Here is an 18,040-nt window from a genome sequence, read left to right as displayed (position 1 = left end):
AATAATGGATCGATCAATTTTAGGTGGGCATACTGAAATCCCTGAAATTTTCAGGTGGGTATACTGCGTATACCTGTGTTCTAGTCTACACCACTGCTGTGTGTGATGTGCTCTCTGGGCTGTGTGTCTGCCTGCCTGGGGGAATGGGAATGTGAAAATGTCTTTTTTTTTTAATTGGCTTGTATGGCTCTCTCCACCAAAAAGGTTCCTGACTGTTGTATTTAACTGTCAAGATTACATTGCCAAGATGACTTCTTTTGCCTGACATAACAATAAAGGTTATTGATGGCGAGAAGTATAGTATTATGTCTGCCTGCCTGCCTGGGGGAATGGGTTTGGAAATGGGGTTTGGCGTGAGTGGCCCCTGGCACCTCCTCTCCTCCCCTCCCCATGCAGTCTTAATTACAGAGCCCTGGCCAGGCTCATTTCCTCAGCACACTTTGACCACTGTCGCAAAACAGAACCATCTTTACTGATCTTATCATTACACGTCTCCTCCGGACAGGCTTTGTTCGCCAAAGCTAGACTCATCATAGAGGAGGAGAAGGAGAAGAGGGGGGTGAGGGGTGGACTTCAAAACAACCACTTCAGAAGATGTTTGCTTCACACACGAGACTGTGTAATATTGTGTGTTCTGCTCGTCACGCTGACATATGTACACAGATGTTCCTTGGACAAATGTGCTTCTGAAAACAAGGGGGATCTAAGAGTTAAGGACAGTTAAAGTATAGGGTATGAGGCGGTGGGTTGTAACCTCTGTCTGTAGTATTTTATGGATGCGTGTTGTGTTGAAGGGACAAATGGTTTAGTGGAATTCAAATGTAGCACTCTGCTTCCCCCCTGTGCCCTAAATGGGTAGTCCACCCGCCAGTGTCAGTGTCAACTTAGAATGATTAATTCTAGCCTTTACCATCGTTACTAAAAATCTAAACATGCACTTTAAGCTCATTAAATGTATCATTATAGAAACTGTATAGCTTAATACTGCAAATATTTGTTAACCTGGCAATAGAAACGCTCACACAAGCAACACACAACGCATTAGGAAAGCCAGAATTAAGACAGAATTGGTTTTATTTGTGCCTTCATAAAATCGTTTAAAGAAACACTTGCATTTGTGGACTATAACACATTTTGTGTATGAATGCCCACAGACCCCAGTAGCGCATCAGTTGATAGCACTGACCTGGTTACAATTATTTCTAGCAGCTTTAAAACAACTTTACATAACATTATTAATTTATTAGTTCACTACGCCATGTAAAACCATTTAAATTACATTAGAATAAATTAAATTACATTAAACAATAAAATGCACCTTACATCCCTGAGTAAAAGTGCTTCCTGAAGATAAAAGTAACACAATTTCATTCTCCCACCATCAGCCCACGCTCAGGCCAAACCCGGCGAGAGAGCCAATGACTGTGATGAATCCAGATGTTCTGTTGGTGCAACACCCAATCAGATGCTAAGGAATCACCTTATCCACTGGCAGTAGTGTGGTCACCCCGATACCTTTGGCAACTTCATTCTGAAGCAGAACAATAGAAAGGAGATATTACATTATATTACGGATTCTATACAATGGTGTTACTCAAGGCGAGTTACAATTATTTAGAAACAGGATACTGGTTACAACATTTGGAGCAATGTTAGGGATAGATGCCTTGGTCAAGGGCAGTCGTGGATAGACGTGTGGGGAGAGAAAAGGGTGGGATTCAAACCGGTAACCCCTCTGATCTAAACACCACTCCCTCACCATTAGGCCATGACTGCCCCATATCAACATCAAAATTACCTTTTTAGTAACTTTTAAACATAGTTAAGAATCATTCTTAATTTCCTTCAGGATCAATAAAGTTACTCCACAGTCAATCTACAAACTTACAAGATATACAGTACTTATATCTACTCTACTGCCATTGATTAAAAAAGGCTGAGGCGAGGGTTTTACCATGTAGTTGACCACACTGAGATGGTATGGGATGCCACCAAGGGCCCGGCACTCCTCCTCGTGCAGCCTCTCTGGGTCACCAGCCACCAACACGGGCTTTTCAGGGTCCGCCTTTAAGGGACACATGCAGTAGAAACAGAACTGAAGGACACTGCACTGGCTCATGTGTTCCGTCACTATATTCATCTAAAGGACACTTCATTTGATGTCTAGATGCTAGTTAAAACAAGTACAAAAACATGAAATCAGTGCATTTAAAATTATTCATTTTGCATTAGAAGGTGTTCATTCAGCTCGTACATACTCACATTTTCATTTTTAAAAACCCTCAAATCTCAAGAGGCTGAATGCAGCGTATACAGTATGTCGCTCCAGATGTCAAAGGTCAAACAATGTATATGCAGCATCAGGCTAAAATGGGTTAATCTGTGTCTGCTAGCCGTGACAGATGAGACATGAAGATAGACCAATGAGATAGACCCAAGATTTCAGCGTCCATTCTGACTGGCGGGACAGGACACGGTTACAGTTACGTGCCAAGCCAAGCTAAATCTCATTTGAAGGACATGAAAGCAGTTTGTTGAGTTTTTTTTCCCATGCACTGTGGTAGCGTTATGGACTGGGTATTTAATTGTCAAAGGAGGTCTTGCCAGAGGATTTCTATTGACTTACAGGGTGGAGATCTCGGTGTAACGAGAGGAGGTCTGACATTCTGTCATTAAAACCGGGGGCAAAGTTCTCTGGGTTTATTGCCACAAAACACTGGCCCTGGAGAGAGAGAGAGAGAGAGAGAGAGAGAGAGAGAGAGAGAGAGAGAGAGAGAGAGAGAGAGAGAGAGAGAGAGAGAGCAAGAGAGCAGACAGGCTAATTATTTACTGTAATGGCAACATCAATATCAGCTAAACATGTTACATGGCTCTTGCAATTATACCTCTGCTGCTATGCGTGTGTGTGTGTGTGTGTGTGTGTGTGTGTGTGTGTGTGTGTGTGTGTGTGTGTGTGTATGTGATCTATATGTTTAGTGTAACTGGTCAAACTCAATTTCATATTTCTATGCTAACCCTTGTTACATAGATTTTTGCCTTGGTATTTGACAATAAAAGTGCACTTTGACTTTGACTAGACTAAGATGTTATATTGCCAGCAATTGCATGAGAGTTTGTAAAGGTTTTATATTCTTCATTGTTTTTTCACCATACAGTTGCCCGTAATGCAACAACACAAACCAAAGTATTGAGCAAAGGTCCTGATATGTTAAGGACATGTTTGGACAATGCCAAGGAGGGCCGAGCTGTTAACTGCAGTGTATAGAGATGTACACTAGAGGGCAGTGTCAACAAAGGTAAGAATCAAGCTCTTTGATTTTTTTTCCAGCTGTCAACTGTATGCAACCTGGACCTGTAAATTCATTCCGTGTGTGCGCGTGCGTGCGTAGCGGAGTGCCGAAGTGACTGGACACAAACCAGGTTAGCCGGGCGATCGGTCACCCTCCAGGTTCGAATGTTGCGGCTGTACTCGGACCCAGCCAGCATCCCACAGAACACCTCCACCATCATGCCCAGACCAAAGCCCTTGTAGCCCCCTGCAGAGACACAAGCATATGCGGAGTTTGACTTTTGCATCAGGTGGGACAAAAATAAAATAAGAATAATAATGTATTACAAAAATATGACAGGATTCATATTTATTTCATACTTACTAGCATGTATTTTAGACAAAACATTTAAAATATCAGTACGTTTAAATTTGTAACATTTAGTCATTTCCTTGACTTGATGTCATCACATGTTTCAGCACAACTCAAACTACGCCTGTGGGCACAAGCAATGAAAACCACTTACTAAGGGTAATGTAGGCCTAACAAAACACATACTAATGGTAAAGTAACTAAAATCATCAAAGGCCAATGTATCCTTTCACAATCAACTCACAGCCCTGAGTCTGCTTGAAAGTATAGGACTTGGCCATAAGCAGTGAGAACATGGTGCATGCTGGCATTTCACATCTTAGCAGCCTCTAATTATGCCTGACACACACGCGCGCACGCGCATGCACACCCATCCATATAGACTAGAGAAACAGCCAAACATGCTTCCTACATTATACTGCACTACACGTTGTTGCATCATCATTGTCCTAATGCAAAGTCACAGTTCTCCTAAGGTGTGTACACTAAGTATTTCTGGATGTTAAGGACCTGTGGTCTCAGAGCCCCCGATGGGCACGAGCCCCCCTCCCTGCAGCACCTTGCTGGGGTCGGTACTCAGCCTTCCCTGACCGTCACAGCCCCAGCCCTCGGGGATGGAAATGCCACTACGGTCATGCAGCTCCACCTGGGGGAGGGGGGGGGAGAGAGAGAGAGAGAGAGAGAGAGAGGGAGAGAAAGAAAGAACGAACGAACGAAAGAAAAAGAAAAAAGAAAGACAGAGAGAGAGAAGCTTCTGTTAGTAAAATGCGAATCAATTCGTTCAATTGCAGCTGTTGGTAAATATAGCGCACGCACGCATGCACGCACGGCACGCGCACACACACACGCACACGCACATCATCTAAGCATAGCTTAGTTCAACACAAGCTTTAATACCGTCTCTTCTTTTAGCCTCCACTTTAGCTCAAAGCATACACTACCGTATATTTCTGCAGTTTGTAACATGTTTCTATTCCAGTGTGCAGCTGTAACGGAGGCTAACTAGCACAGAGTTGGCGTGGAACGTTGGTAAACCTCCCTCCGATAGCCTCATACAGTCTCGTGCCGTTGGGCCGAGAGACTAGTCTCTTGGCCCAGCGGTATCGTACTGTGTCTCCCATTGCCGAACCGTTGTAGTTGACGAGGTCGCACGTTCGATCCCCGAGGGGGGTGAACAGGTGCAAGATGACCTCCGTCACAGTGGTGCCGCTGACCCGGGATGGGAGTGAGGTTTAAGGGGGAGAGTGTAACGGAGGCTAACTAGCACAGAGTTGGCGTGGAACGTTGGTAAACCTCCCTCCGATAGCCTCATACAGTCTCGTGCCGTTGGGCCGAGAGACTAGTCTCTTGGCCCAGCGGTATCGTACTGTGTCTCCCATTGCCGAACCGTTGTAGTTGACGAGGTCGCACGTTCGATCCCCGAGGGGGGTGAACAGGTGCAAGATGACCTCCGTCACACAGCATCATGAGGTTTTGACGTGTTCTGAATATTCTGCTGGCTTTGCTACTGCGCCACCAGGGCCAGATTAATGTACAGGCTAAATATGGCTGCAGCCTAGGGCCTCACACCTGCCACGGGGCCCCCAATTGGCCAACAGTGAAAAGCTTGTGAAGATGCAATATTGAAAAAATGTATCTGTTGTGTTCAGTACAGTTGGTAGACATGTTATCCTTAATTCCTAGCTCATAATGATGACACTGTCTATGTACATTTGAAACATACACTATATATTTATACCGTTTGTAGTAGCATGTTTCTATTCAAGCATGCAACACGTGTTCTGAATATTGCGCTGGCTTTGCTATTGCTTTGCTACTGCGCCACATGTCGTCTTGTCCCCCACCTTTCCCAAGGCCACGGCAGATGTGGCCATGTCCAATACAAAGCTGTCTCCCTCTTTAGCCGGCGCGGCCACGCTCAGAGGGTTGGTTCCAAGAGTGCACTGGAAATCAAAATATGACTTACAGTCAGTCATCAAACACAGCTGTAGAGTGAAGCTGGCAGATACAGGACTACTTTAGATGATGCAGCAATAGACAACAGAGAGCGCACATCTGGAAGTCAGTGGCAGGATTCCTGCACATGTTACAGTAAACACACACAGTAGATTGGGGCAAGTGTAAAAGTAAGCAAGTGCAGACTTCCAGACCTAATCAGAAGACGAAGCCAAAACACAATACTATAGTTGAAGCAGAGTTCCTTCATATCATGAATAAACTATTCCAATTTCCATCCATCTGTCTGCCATATAAGAAATCACAAAAGGCGTCACTATTTTACCAGTGACATTATGTCATCATGGGCAATATGAGGAAATTCAAATGCTTTTTCCTCCGTTTTATAACTCCCAGAGTATGTTGGCCTCTGTCTCGGTACTCGGGTACTCACCTCTTTAGCTCTGGTGGGGACCACCAGGGGAGACGTGTTGGTGAAGGACATGCCCTGAGGAGAGTTGGAGACGCTTTAAATCAACATGGCCAACACCACATTACATTACTCTCAGGGCTCTACATTAACATCAGCCAACTGGCCAAATGCTGATGAAATTTCAGTTTGACTGGTAGAAAAGACCAACTAACTACCCACTTTGACCTAGTTTCATTTATGAGTGCGTGTTTGGCTAGTCAGATTAACATGTACTAGCCATTTTGGCTAGTGATGAAAAGTCTAATTTAGAGCCCTGAAACTGACACTTTTATCTGAAGTGACTTACACTGCTCTAGGGACTGTAACCAATACCCTGTACTTGAAATAACGGTGAGGTTAAGGTGCCTTGCTCAAGGGCACCTCAGCCATGGAGTGAGATGGAATGGTGGGATTCGAACCTGCAACCCTCTGATCTAAAGCACATCTCCTTAACCACTAGGCCACAGAGTGCGTCTTAATATGCGACCTTGCCTCCTCCACTTGCCTCCTCCACTTGCTTCTCGTCATGATGACATCACTGACAACAGCATTATATTTCAATATCTTGCAAAAGCTCAATTGTAGAGTCTTTTTCTCATTTGCAATTGGGATGGTGAATGAAAAACAGTCCCTCAAAAGTTGTTTTCGCTAGGCTGACAGCTGGGAAACTTAATCGTTTTCTCCACGGAGGAGGGGCCAGGAGGCGGGACAAGGAGACAAGCGCAAGTGGAGGAGGCAAGGTCGCATATTAAGACGCACTCAGCGTCACCAAATCTGCAGAGGAGCCTGCCGATCACCGATTGTAGCCAATCTGTCCCACTCTCAGGACATGCACTCATGCACACAGTCTCACTTTCTCTAATGAAAAAGAACGCAGTAGTGGTGCTTAATACTTACAATCATGTTCTGTTTCACCGCTTGCAAGGCATAATATCCAGCAATGCCGTAATGATTGGAGCCTGCAGATACACAAGATGGATCTCTGAATAATGCATGAAATGAAATGAGATTAAATGACGTTCAGCACAGTTTTTAGAAGAAATGCTAAACGAATTGACAATGGTCAAGAAAAAAAAGTAACTATTGTTGCTTTTACAAAAACTCTTTTTCACACTGGCCGCCTCCGTTGGTGAATGATGGAAGGCCTGTTTGAAGCCATGTCTGATGTAATGGTGGTTATCTTTTCTTTTCATGTGATACATTCATAGAAACAGCTTGACTGTCTGACAGATCAGCCACAACCATCAAAGCAGAATATTCTGCGCCAACTGTCCCCTCCCAGTCCCCACAACGCATTTTGTGTCCGAACATGCAAGTCAATGGGAATCGGTCAATGGTCAATGGCAATGTGAACCCCGGGCCGGTTCTAGTCAATTTGGTGCTCTAGGCAAGCACTCCCTTTCCCTCTTTCCTTTTTTGTGCATTTAGAGATTGGCATCTGTAAATATAACACTGTACATCTGATTGAGCACATCTGATCTATTACCTACAAATATACAAAGTAATCATGAACATTCATTGTTAATGTGAAGTTGAATGTTATTTCGCTTGACATTCTAATTTCGTTCTAGTTTATAGTATTCCTGGCACCCTAGGCGACCGCCTTGGCGCCTAGGCGACCGCCTTTGCCTAGCGCCGGCCCTGTGTGAACCCCGGGTAAAGGGAGACATGGGAAACTCATCTCACCGCGTGCCACCACCCAGCCGATGCCCACATCTCGGGCCTTTCTCAGGGCCAGGTCCATGCAGAAGTTGCCCACCACCGGGCCCAGCAGGTTCCTGCCATCCACCAGGGCAGTGGCGGCACTCTCACGCTCCACCACCGGCTCTCCGTCCTTAACACAGATACCAGCACCGATTTCTCGAACGTACAAATCTGGAAAGTGTCACAACAAGACATGATGGATCAAACATAGCATCATTTACTTTTCGACTCAGTCACCAGGAAGTAATATATGAAGGCAAGAGGATGCATTTGACGTCTACAACTGCCACTGCATTCAAAAGCATGACCTCGCAACAGGACTTCACTGATGGTTAGGTTTAGGGAAGGGTGTAGGTCAGGGGTAGGCAATTGTTTTGGCCCAAGGGCCACATTGGGTTTAGAATGTTGGTCAAAGGGCCAGGTGTCGTAGGCAACTTGCATGTCAATAATAAGCGTGTATGCTGCATCACTTTGTATTTATTTAAAAGTTGTTTTTCTGGTAAAGGCTCTGCGGGCCAGATGAAACGGCAGTATTTATATAATACACCATGTGTCAAGTTTGTTTGTTTATTTTTAGTTTGATGAGTTAAGGTGTAACGTGTGTCAGTTAGTTTTAATAAAGAATGGTTGGGTTGAGTGGTTGAGAGTTGGTGTTCTCTAGCAGTGAAAGCAAGTGAGGCTGCAAGGCTGTGGTGTGAGTAGGATATGGTGTCCATTAGGCTGCAAGGCTGTGATGTGAGTAGGATATGGTGTCCATCAGTTCCGCTCTGTTAGAGAGTTGTTAGCAAGCCAGTAAGGCTGTGTGTGAAAACACAATCAGGGGGGGTAGTTTTCTCACTCCATCAGATGGTTCCTAGTTGCAAAATGTTTGAGTGCGATTTATGGTTTGAGTGAGTCCTGTATGTGTTTGTGGGGGAGAAGGCACGTCTGCATCACACACAAAATGTTTGTGTAGGTGTCTACAGTATGGGCAGACCATAGCAAGTATTTTTCTCCTCTCTCTCGCTCGCTCGCTCTCTCCCTCTCGCTCTCTCTAGTTGACACACAACCTGTGACCAGTCAGACTCTGTCAGACCGTGCCAAGTCTACTGCTGCTGCTACTACTACAACTATTCTCTCAGTCCCTTGTTCCATGTATGTACCCCAGGGTACTGGTCCTAGCCCCCCACTCACTCCTTCCCGCTTCTTTTTTCCCTCTCTTTCGCTCTCCCTCAACATTCCTCTGTCGCGTAAATGTTACGTCAAGAGTGTGGGGTTTTCTCTGTCTGGGTGGCTGGGTGTCCCCAGTGTGATGGATGTCGCAGACGGGCTGGCTGAGGGATTCCAAGGCACCTCTCAGCAGCCAGCAGACAGACAGGTCTGTCTGTGCATTTCCCCTGTGTGATGGATGCACTCAAGCAGGATGGACGAAAGCCTGTTTCAGGCCCCGAGAAAAGTGCGTCCGACCAGTCTGCTTGAGTGCATCCAGAAGATCCCAGAGGCGGTCACAGTTGTCTCGTGAGCATCATGGTTAACGCTCTAACGGTCAGAGTTCACACAGGGGTGGGTTAGCAGACTGGCACTTATGAGCACACATTACTATACTGGGGTCCGTTTCTCGATTCTTGTCGTTGCTAACCGTCTTAAGACCGTCTTACCATTCCCTTGGATTTAGTGGTGAGCGTCGCTGTCGAGAGAGTTGAGTCGCTCTTACGAAGGACGTTGCTACCGTCGTTAGCAAAGACGCTTTCGAGATACGGACCCCTGATTAGGTAACCATCAGGCCACAGACCAGAGGGGGGTGGATGGGGGAATAAAGACTTGCTATGGTCTGCCCATACTGTAGACACCTACACAAACATTTTGTGTGTGATACAGACATACCTTCTCCCCCACAAACACATACAGGACTCACTCAAACCATAAATCGCACTCAAACATTTTGCAACTAGGAACTATCTGTTGGAGTGAGAAAACTACCCCCCCTGATTGTGTTTTCACACACAGCCTTACTGGCTTGCTAACAACTCTCTAACAGAGCGGAACTGATGGACACCATATCCTACTCACATCACAGCCTTGTAGCCTGATGGACACCATATCCTACTCACATCACAGCCTTGTAGCCTGATGGACACCATATCCTACTCACATCACAGCCTTGCAGCCTCACTTGCTTTCACTGCTAGAGAACACCAACTCTCAACCACTCAACCCAACCATTCTTTACTAAAACTAACTCATCTAACTCTCACACTCATGGTTGACAGAAGGAAACACACAACACATGGTTTAATGCTTGACAGAAAGGACGAGAGGATACATCACTGCTCCACACATCACAACCATCAACTTAACCACACGTCAGATATATATTCTGACACACATCACACCTTAACTCATCAAACTAAAAATAAACAAACTTGACACATGGTGTATTATATAACTAGGCCTACTAAAGGCTCAGTTTGCTGCATGTGGCCCTCGGGCCCCGAGTTGGCCCACCTCTGGTATAGGTCTAGCCGACCATGTCAACATGACATGACTGGTATGTCCTCGTCATCCACCATTGCTGCCTGGTGAAATGGCGTCGAAAAATCACGTTAAGGGTATAAGACTGTACTGATGAATCAGATCTCCAAGCTACTCTCTGCATTTGCCAATGTAAGGTGGTGCCCTTCACCAGCAGGGAAGAAGACAGTAGGGGACAAAGAGATAAGTTGTCCTGGGCCCATGGAAAAGGGCAGGGGAGTCTTCGTGGCATTGAATGTATTGGGTGGTGGGGGGCCCTTTCAGGTGACTTTGCCCTGGGGCCAGTCGAAGCTGTCAGCGGCCTGTTCACCAGTTCAATAAAACAAACCCCTGTCTGACAACGGCATAATAAGTGGGAGTGCATCAAAATGACAGATTTCCTAAATAAATTCGCCTGTCTGAAGAAAAGGACTTCAGTATAGTAGTTCAATAAAAAAAATGGTCGCTGTCTGAAATCTTTATACCCTCGAAATCTTTTTTTTTTTACTATGAACCCAAAGAGCAGCATGGAGAGTTTAGTATAGTAGAGTAGCTTTAAGGATCCCCAGGGGGTCAAGCAGCGTACACATAATGAACATTTCAAGTCACACATACCGGTATACACAATAGCCATTAAGCTACGTCAAAGTCGAGGGAATACATTATTTAGGTAGATATTGACGGGCCTTCCGTGGCCTAACTACTATGCGTCGACCCGGGTTCGATCTCCGGCCCGGGTCCTTTGTCGGCCCCATCCAATCTCTCTCTCCCAACTCGCTTCCTGTCACCATCTTCACTGTACTGTCATAAATAAAGTGAAAAAGACCCAAAAAATATATATATGTTTTTTTTAAAAGATAGATATTGACAGTGGTGCAGTGTTGACTGACCCATGCGGTTGAGGCCGTGGCTGTAGTGTCCTCTGCGGTCCCCCTCCACCAGCACCTCGGCCAGGCTGCGGGCGTGGCTGACCCTCGTGCCGACCGTCAGCATGCACCGCTCAATGAACTGCTGCACCTCCTCCTGGGCCACAAGACACCTGTTTGGAGAGATCATGTGTGGAACATGTAGTATTATATTTATTTATACTAATGTTAATTCAGTTATACTCAAGACATTAAACGGCATTGTTCAAATGTAGCAAACGAGTCTTTTATTCAGTTTCTGCAAAGGCAGTGAATTCCAAACTGGTTTATTTACCATATATTTGTGCTACATTTCCCCAGATATCCTTGTACAATTTTCTCAAGAGAAAGAATGTGTCCAGTCATTGTGTAGGCCTAGCGTTGTCCTGGAACCAATTGTGCTGATGTTGCTGCAGCTAGACAGCGTTTAAAGAGGCTATAGAAGTTACTCACTGTTTGCAGCCTTATGTTATTTCAGTTCATTAGTGAAAACACCTGTCACACTGGCTCACAGTGGTCAATTGTAGAAGTAGTTGCAGGTTATGTCAATTATCTTATTCATGAACTGGCTGGAACAAGAGGTGCGTATTGCATAGGCCAGATTATGTATCAGAATGACTGATTGGGCTGAAAAATCAAACAGGTGAATCTGATCGCAATTATGTCTCAGTGAGTAACCAGATGTACCCATGCTTCCAGTATTTTCCATCACAATTTAGTTGTTCACACTTGAGATGTGGAAATGATTTTATTTTGTACGAAAATGTTACTTCTTTGCTGCACAGAATCACTGTCACACTTTCCAAACTTCACCTTTGTCCTTCATTGGTCACAAGACATTGTTGATGTAGACCCTGATTTTAATCACACCAAACAATAGCTTAAACATTTTGTAGTTCACAACTTTGACATTTGTTAAGATATAGTTTGAACAAATTCTAATACAAATACAATTTCATGGAAACACTTGGTTACGCCCATTTGTGGGGGGAAACAACAACAAATGCAAGTCAATTGCTGATGTTGGGGTTTAATAAACGAAAGATACGGATCTGTAGACTAGCGTTGTTCACGCGCAACATGCCGAAAACGTGTTGTGTTGCCGGCTGTTCAAATAATATAGCCGTGGCTGAAGCATGGAATGTGTTGATTTAGGCTAGCCAATGTAGCATGTAAGTCAATGAGACATTCGGTTTGTTTTCATCCATAAAGGGGAGTAACGCAAATTTAAGAGCAAAGTATCCGGATGGCCGTTCATGAGTATTACAAAGGTAATCAAAAGTAATTGGTTAATTGAATTCCACTCTCTAATTGGAAAACAGAAAATTGAGCCTAATTGAATGCCACACCCTTCTACCAGCAAACCTACATTATATATTAGGCAGACAGACTCACAGCAGGGTGTGTGCTTCTGTCCAGGAAACAGGTATGTGAAAAGGTTGAGTTTGGGCCTTTGACGTAGAATGGTGTGTGAATTTACTGTTTGTTGTTTTTGTCCAAATGTTGCACTGAATTAAGGTAATGTCTTCTTGGTTCTTAGGTGAAGTTCTATGCTGTGTTCCTGTTTGGACGGACTTCTGCAAATAAACATGGTAGGTAGGCTTACATGTGTGTTTGACTATTGATCTGATCTTGGATAAAATAGCCCATTGGTGTTCTGAATTTAATCTTTTGTTGGATCTCAGATGGTGCACTTGTGCACTTCAGTGTTCATGCTTTAGTGTGTATGCTGTATTAATTGCATACTAAAACATGGTGCACAAGTGCACCATCTAAGACACTGCATTTGTTTGTGTGCATGGCAGAGAGAGTGCATTTCCATCCACGTTGGCCAAGCTGGTGTTCAGATTGGCAATGCCTGCTGGGAACTGTACTGCTTAGAGCACGGAATTTGTCCAGACGGAACAGTTGCAGCAGATAGCTTGGCACCTGCCGACTCCTCCTTCGGCACATTCTTCAGTGAAACTGGGGCGGGGAAATATGTTCCCAGGTCCATTTTTGTGGACTTGGAGCCATCAGTTATCGGTAGGTGAAATCTGGTGCCGTCGATGGTCACGTTTACACTGTTTTTAGATTCCGATTTAATAATTCTGAATAAAATAGTTCCAATGGGTTTACATTGCACTTTCATTTAATTACGAATTGTGAGGCGTTTACATGTGGAATTGAGTTTTAGTCGGAATTAAATTGAGTATTATGAACTAGCCGTGTCGTGTAAACAAGGCCAATAACTGTTTGGTGACTTGATTATTGATCAGAAGCCATAGCCTGATTGTTAAGGAATCAGAAGGTGGTGGTTCCAAATCCTCAAGTAATTGCTGAAATGACCTTGTGCTAGATCCTCAACCAAGTGATGCCCCAGGGACTGTGACCTGTGTACCACCTATATGATTTACCTGGGAATAAAGTCGATGTCTAAATGCAGGGCATCTCCCAAAGTCTAGTGTGCATCCTTCAAAGTGCCTTCGTGATCACGCCCAGTAATTGGATACTCTTTGGTGAACTGCTGAGTATCCAATCACTGGGTGTGACTAATTAGGCTGACTCACTTCCAAGGCTCATACACTTCACATTGGGAAATGGTGGCAGTGTAACCAATAGTGCAGAATTGTGACATGCTCTGTACTTCTGACAGATGAGATCCGTAATGGCCTCTACCGTCAGTTGTACCACCCAGAGCAGATGATTACAGGCAAAGAGGATGCAGCCAACAACTACGCTCGCGGCCACTACACCGTCGGAAAGGAAATTGTGGATCCTGTCCTGGAACGAGTTCGAAAAATGGTAGGTGCATGCTCCTCCATGATTGTGTTTTGAGGAGCTCCCAATCTACTGCAATGCCCTTAAACTCCACTTGTGTGTGTGTGTGTGGCTCCTCTGATCTTTTTCAAAGCTGTTTGCTGGGACTTGTAGATGCATGCATTGTGCATTTAGCTACCCTTATCTTGGAAACATTGGCGTTTCTCAAAGTTAAGTGTCCTAGCGTCCATTTTTCACAGCTCACCAAGGAGTGTCCAGCTAGTTCCAAGTGTAATTAATCATTGGATACTCCTTGGTGAAATCCCTGAAAAAAAAATGGGCGTTACTCTTCTTAGAAAGGCTAAGACGCTTCACTTTGAGAAATACTAATTGGTATCTGAACAACTGTGATGGGGTGAGACTAATGCCTTTTTCCCTCTCTTTTCATCAGGCAGACCAGTGCACAGGTCTCCAGGGGTTCCTCTTGTTCCACAGCTTTGGAGGTGGCACCGGCTCTGGCTTCACGTCCCTGTTGATGGAGCGCCTGTCTGTGGACTACGGCAAGAAATCCAAGCTGGAGTTCTCAGTGTACCCTGCTCCCCAGGTGTCCACCGCTGTAGTGGAGCCCTACAACTCCATCCTGACCACCCACACTACTCTGGAGCACTCGGACTGTTCCTTCATGGTGGACAACGAAGCCATTTTCGACATCTGCAAGCGCAACCTCGACGTTGAGCGCCCCTCCTACACCAATCTGAATCGCCTCGTAGCCCAGATCGTGTCGTCCATTACTGCATCGCTGCGCTTCGACGGGGCCCTGAACGTGGATCTGACTGAGTTCCAGACCAATCTTGTGCCTTACCCACGTATCCATTTCCCGCTGGTGACCTACTCCCCAATCATCTCCGCAGAGAAGGCTTACCACGAGCAACTGTCTGTTTCAGAGATTACCAACGCCTGTTTCGAGCCCAACAACCAGATGGTGAAGTGCGACCCGAGGCGTGGGAAGTACATGGCCTGCTGTGTGCTCTACCGTGGCGACGTGGTGCCCAAAGATGTCAATGCCGCAATTGCTCACATCAAGACGCGGCGGAGTATCCAGTTTGTGGACTGGTGCCCCACAGGCTTCAAGGTGGGCATCAACTACCAACCTCCCACCGTGGTGCCCGGTGGAGACCTGGCCAAGGTGCAGAGGGCCGTGTGCATGCTCAGCAACACCACAGCTATCGCAGAGGCCTGGGCTCGCCTGGACCACAAGTTTGACCTGATGTACGCCAAGAGGGCCTTTGTGCACTGGTATGTGGGAGAGGGCATGGAGGAGGGAGAGTTCAGTGAGGCCAGAGAAGACATGGCGGCCTTGGAAAAGGATTATGAGGAAGTTGGGGCTGACTCTCCAGGAGAGGATGATGAGGAGGAGGAAGATGAATATTAAGTCCTATCTAAAAATTAAATAAAATGTACTTTTGGCATGGCAAATCCTTGTTTTGTGCTTTTGTCGTGGTACTGAATGACTGCATCTTGTCTCATTGAGCGTCTGCCTCTTTAACAGGTTCATATTCACACCAATGCTACAATGATTTCCCCTCTCAGATCAGACTTAAAACTAAGATATGCCCGTCTTGGGATTCCAATTGGATTGAAAGTATTGAATTTGCTCTGTGTAGGATGGCAGTCCTTATTTTTATTTGATTTTTCACTAGTCCAAATTCTGCTAGCTGGACCGTTAGACCAGGATTGATTCAAAGAATGGTCCTCAATGGTAGATGTGGTTGTATCAAGTGACAACCTTTCCGGTCAAAGTAACCAGCTGATTCTAAATGATCAGGTGCGCAAAATGGCAGCCCCCTGTGGTTCAAAAGTGTCTTCATTTGGCTCTGCTAAAGTCTATAGGTGATTCGTCACAGATCTTATGTCTCTGCCCAGTTGTTATGCAGTCTATGGCAGTGATTCTCAAATTGTGTGTCATGGAAGTATTCACTGTGGGCCTTGAAATCCATTTCTAAAGACGGTGGGCCTGGAACATTTATCTCAAGTGGGCCCTATGTTGGAATGGGCTGGGAACCGCTTGTCTTGGTTGCATGCATAAACGGGAATGAGGTCGCTACGGTCTGGGCAAAAAGTGCTGTAACATAGCCAGCCTACTCTTACTTACACCAGGTTAGCCACTACTGCAAGGGAAAAAAACTTCTCCAGCCAAAAGCATTTATTTTGGATGCATTTGCCTTTATGAAGTCGCTATCTCTTAGTATACGGCAGACTCTTCCATATGGAAGTAGAAAGGCCTATGATTACAGACTCGTGTACTAGAGTACAGTAGGTCTAGGCCTCTAATAGATTCTAGCAAGCCCTGTGTGTATTTGCAGTGACGGGCGACCCAAAGGAGAGAGGCAGGGATGTAATTATAAGAATCTTTTTTCAAACCTCAGCAACCTAAACAAATAATTTTTACCTCTGCATGTACACCGTAGCAGTTATATTGACTGTTAATTTGAGGTTGTGCTACACTGACAGCAGTACAGTACTGTACAACTTGATACTATCTGCCTCCTGAGAAGCCCTCACTTTAAAAACTGACCATGGCTGAAATGTGCTGACTTTGAAAGGAGTGCTTGGAGGCATCAAGGCTCTCTGAATAAGAATGGATGGCTTCAAAGGTATCTCTGATATTTTAGTGTAGCGGATGCCAACTAGCAGAAATTGGAGTAGAATGTTAGTAAATCTCCCGAAGCCTCATATGCCTCTGAATCTCTCATATGCCACTGCCGGTTTTCTGGTAGGCCTACAGCTCGACAAAGCACGACTAGGCCGCCAGTTTTTGCTTCACGATTGAGATGTGTTGTGCCTATTCGAAAAGCAAAAATTGGCGTCAGTCATGCTGTGTCGAGCTGCATGCCTACCAGAAAACCGGCAGTGGAAAAGAGGCAATACAGTATTAGTAGTGCTGAGCTATCGGTCTGGACCTTAAGCCTAGCAGTATCATGCTGTGCCTCCCATGCCCTAACTGGAGCATTGACTTGAGACGATGGGCGAACTAGCGCAGGATCCCCTCAGGTAGGCCTACACTGACTTTGAAGAGAGCTCTGGAAGCATCAAGGCTGCCCCAATAGAATGCATGCCTTCAAAGGTACAGTACCACTAAAGTTTTTTTGAAGGAAGCATAGAAGCTGGACATGCTGTTGTCAGTGCATAAGTAGCCTATAATATGTTACACTGATGAGCCACAGTGAGTACCCTGGTTTGTCTCAGGAAAAAGTGCAATGAAGTATTAAACAGAGCTGAGGCATGGCATCTCCTCTGCAAAATTCTAAATAAATAATTCAAATATTTTGCAACGATGTCAAACAAGTTCCGCTTTGGAGCAAAGCAGCGACTACTGGTTTTTAGAAAACAGTGGCGTTTATGTTTACCTCTATGCCACCGGATGTCACTTACTTTAAATGCATTGAATTGAAGGTGTCGTTAGAAAAGGCCCATTGGTTCTGTTTCATGCTGCGTAGGCCTTCTTATTTAGCATACAATTGTGTGTGACTGGACTGTGCCTCCTATCCCATTTCTTAAATAAAAGCCTTGTTTTTTTACCGTCATGCACTGGAAAGTAACCACATGAATAACAATTAGACAGAATCAAAAACTAAGTCGGGAAAAAGTCTCAAAACCAAGGAATAAGGAATCCTCTGTTAGCAAACGGGTAGAGGGAGAACAAAAAAAAAGATTGAGTAGAAGTGTAAGTATGGGAATGGGATAGAGCACACAGCCACATGTGGCCTGACATTCAGGATCCCACAAAGGCCACAATGATCTTGTAGCACTTCAGAGCTACAGGCACTCTGGTCTTGGCACCACCATGCTCAGTCCAACTTCCAAAGAGTTGTCACCACCTCATGCACTGTTTCTCAGCAAAAACAAGGGGAACCACTTCCGCTGAAGATATAACATTGGGGAAACCTCTGTGCTTCTCTCTCTCTCTCACTCTCTCTCTCCAAACCTATTTCTTCTCACTCTTCCTGCATGGGCCTCCCTCCCTCTCTCTCTTTGTGCTTCTCTCTCTCTCCCTCTCTCTCTCTCTCTCTCTCTCTCTCTCTCTCTCTCTCTCTCTCTCTCTCTCTCTCTCTCTCTCTCTCTCTCTCTCTGCCATTGCCTACAAGACACCGATA

At 45.2% G+C, this 18,040-nt stretch overlaps 2 protein-coding genes across 3 annotated transcripts in view; one reads left to right on the top strand and one right to left on the bottom strand.

Annotated features, from left to right (window-relative positions):
* Positions 1–1,056: 1,056 nt before the first annotated feature.
* The window catches only part of LOC134447351 (uncharacterized oxidoreductase YjmC-like), a 19,122-nt gene continuing 2,138 nt past the window's right edge, over positions 1,057–18,040 (bottom strand). The window contains exons 1-11 of one of the 2 annotated variants that reach the window (XM_063196780.1): positions 11,443–11,587; positions 11,133–11,281; positions 7,735–7,923; positions 6,946–7,007; positions 6,031–6,084; positions 5,486–5,584; positions 4,152–4,287; positions 3,418–3,536; positions 2,627–2,722; positions 1,955–2,065; positions 1,057–1,531 (exon numbers count right to left, since the gene is read on the bottom strand). In XM_063196780.1, the coding sequence (XP_063052850.1) occupies positions 1,469–1,531; positions 1,955–2,065; positions 2,627–2,722; positions 3,418–3,536; positions 4,152–4,287; positions 5,486–5,584; positions 6,031–6,084; positions 6,946–7,007; positions 7,735–7,923; positions 11,133–11,281; positions 11,443–11,513 (1,149 nt within the window). In that variant the 5' untranslated portion in view covers positions 11,514–11,587 and the 3' untranslated portion in view covers positions 1,057–1,468. Of the gene's footprint in view, positions 1,532–1,954; positions 2,066–2,626; positions 2,723–3,417; positions 3,537–4,151; positions 4,288–5,485; positions 5,585–6,030; positions 6,085–6,945; positions 7,008–7,734; positions 7,924–11,132; positions 11,282–11,442; positions 11,588–18,040 lie in introns of those variants that run through there. The other variant, XM_063196779.1, reaches the window with a different exon arrangement.
* Positions 12,608–15,362, top strand: LOC134447350 (tubulin alpha-8 chain-like). Its single transcript, XM_063196778.1, has 4 exons — positions 12,608–12,739; positions 12,953–13,172; positions 13,783–13,931; positions 14,338–15,362. The coding sequence occupies exons 1-4, from the start codon at positions 12,698–12,700 to the stop codon at positions 15,316–15,318; spliced, it is 1,392 nt and encodes a 463-aa protein (XP_063052848.1). The 5' UTR covers positions 12,608–12,697; the 3' UTR covers positions 15,319–15,362.

This window comes from Engraulis encrasicolus, chromosome 4 (genome assembly GCF_034702125.1).
Source record: "Engraulis encrasicolus isolate BLACKSEA-1 chromosome 4, IST_EnEncr_1.0, whole genome shotgun sequence".
NCBI lineage: Eukaryota > Metazoa > Chordata > Actinopteri > Clupeiformes > Engraulidae > Engraulis > Engraulis encrasicolus.
This window is presented reverse-complemented; position numbering and strand designations above follow the sequence as displayed.

Bases quoted from the DNA above. Each gene is read 5' to 3' on its own strand.
- LOC134447350 (XM_063196778.1), top strand. From the start codon at position 12,698: ATGCTGTGTTCCTGTTTGGACGGACTTCTGCAAATAAACATG. The intron at 12,740-12,952 runs GTAGGTAGGCTT...TGTGCATGGCAG, and splicing joins GACTTCTGCAAATAAACATG to AGAGAGTGCATTTCCATCCA. The intron at 13,932-14,337 runs GTAGGTGCATGC...TCTTTTCATCAG, and splicing joins TGGAACGAGTTCGAAAAATG to GCAGACCAGTGCACAGGTCT.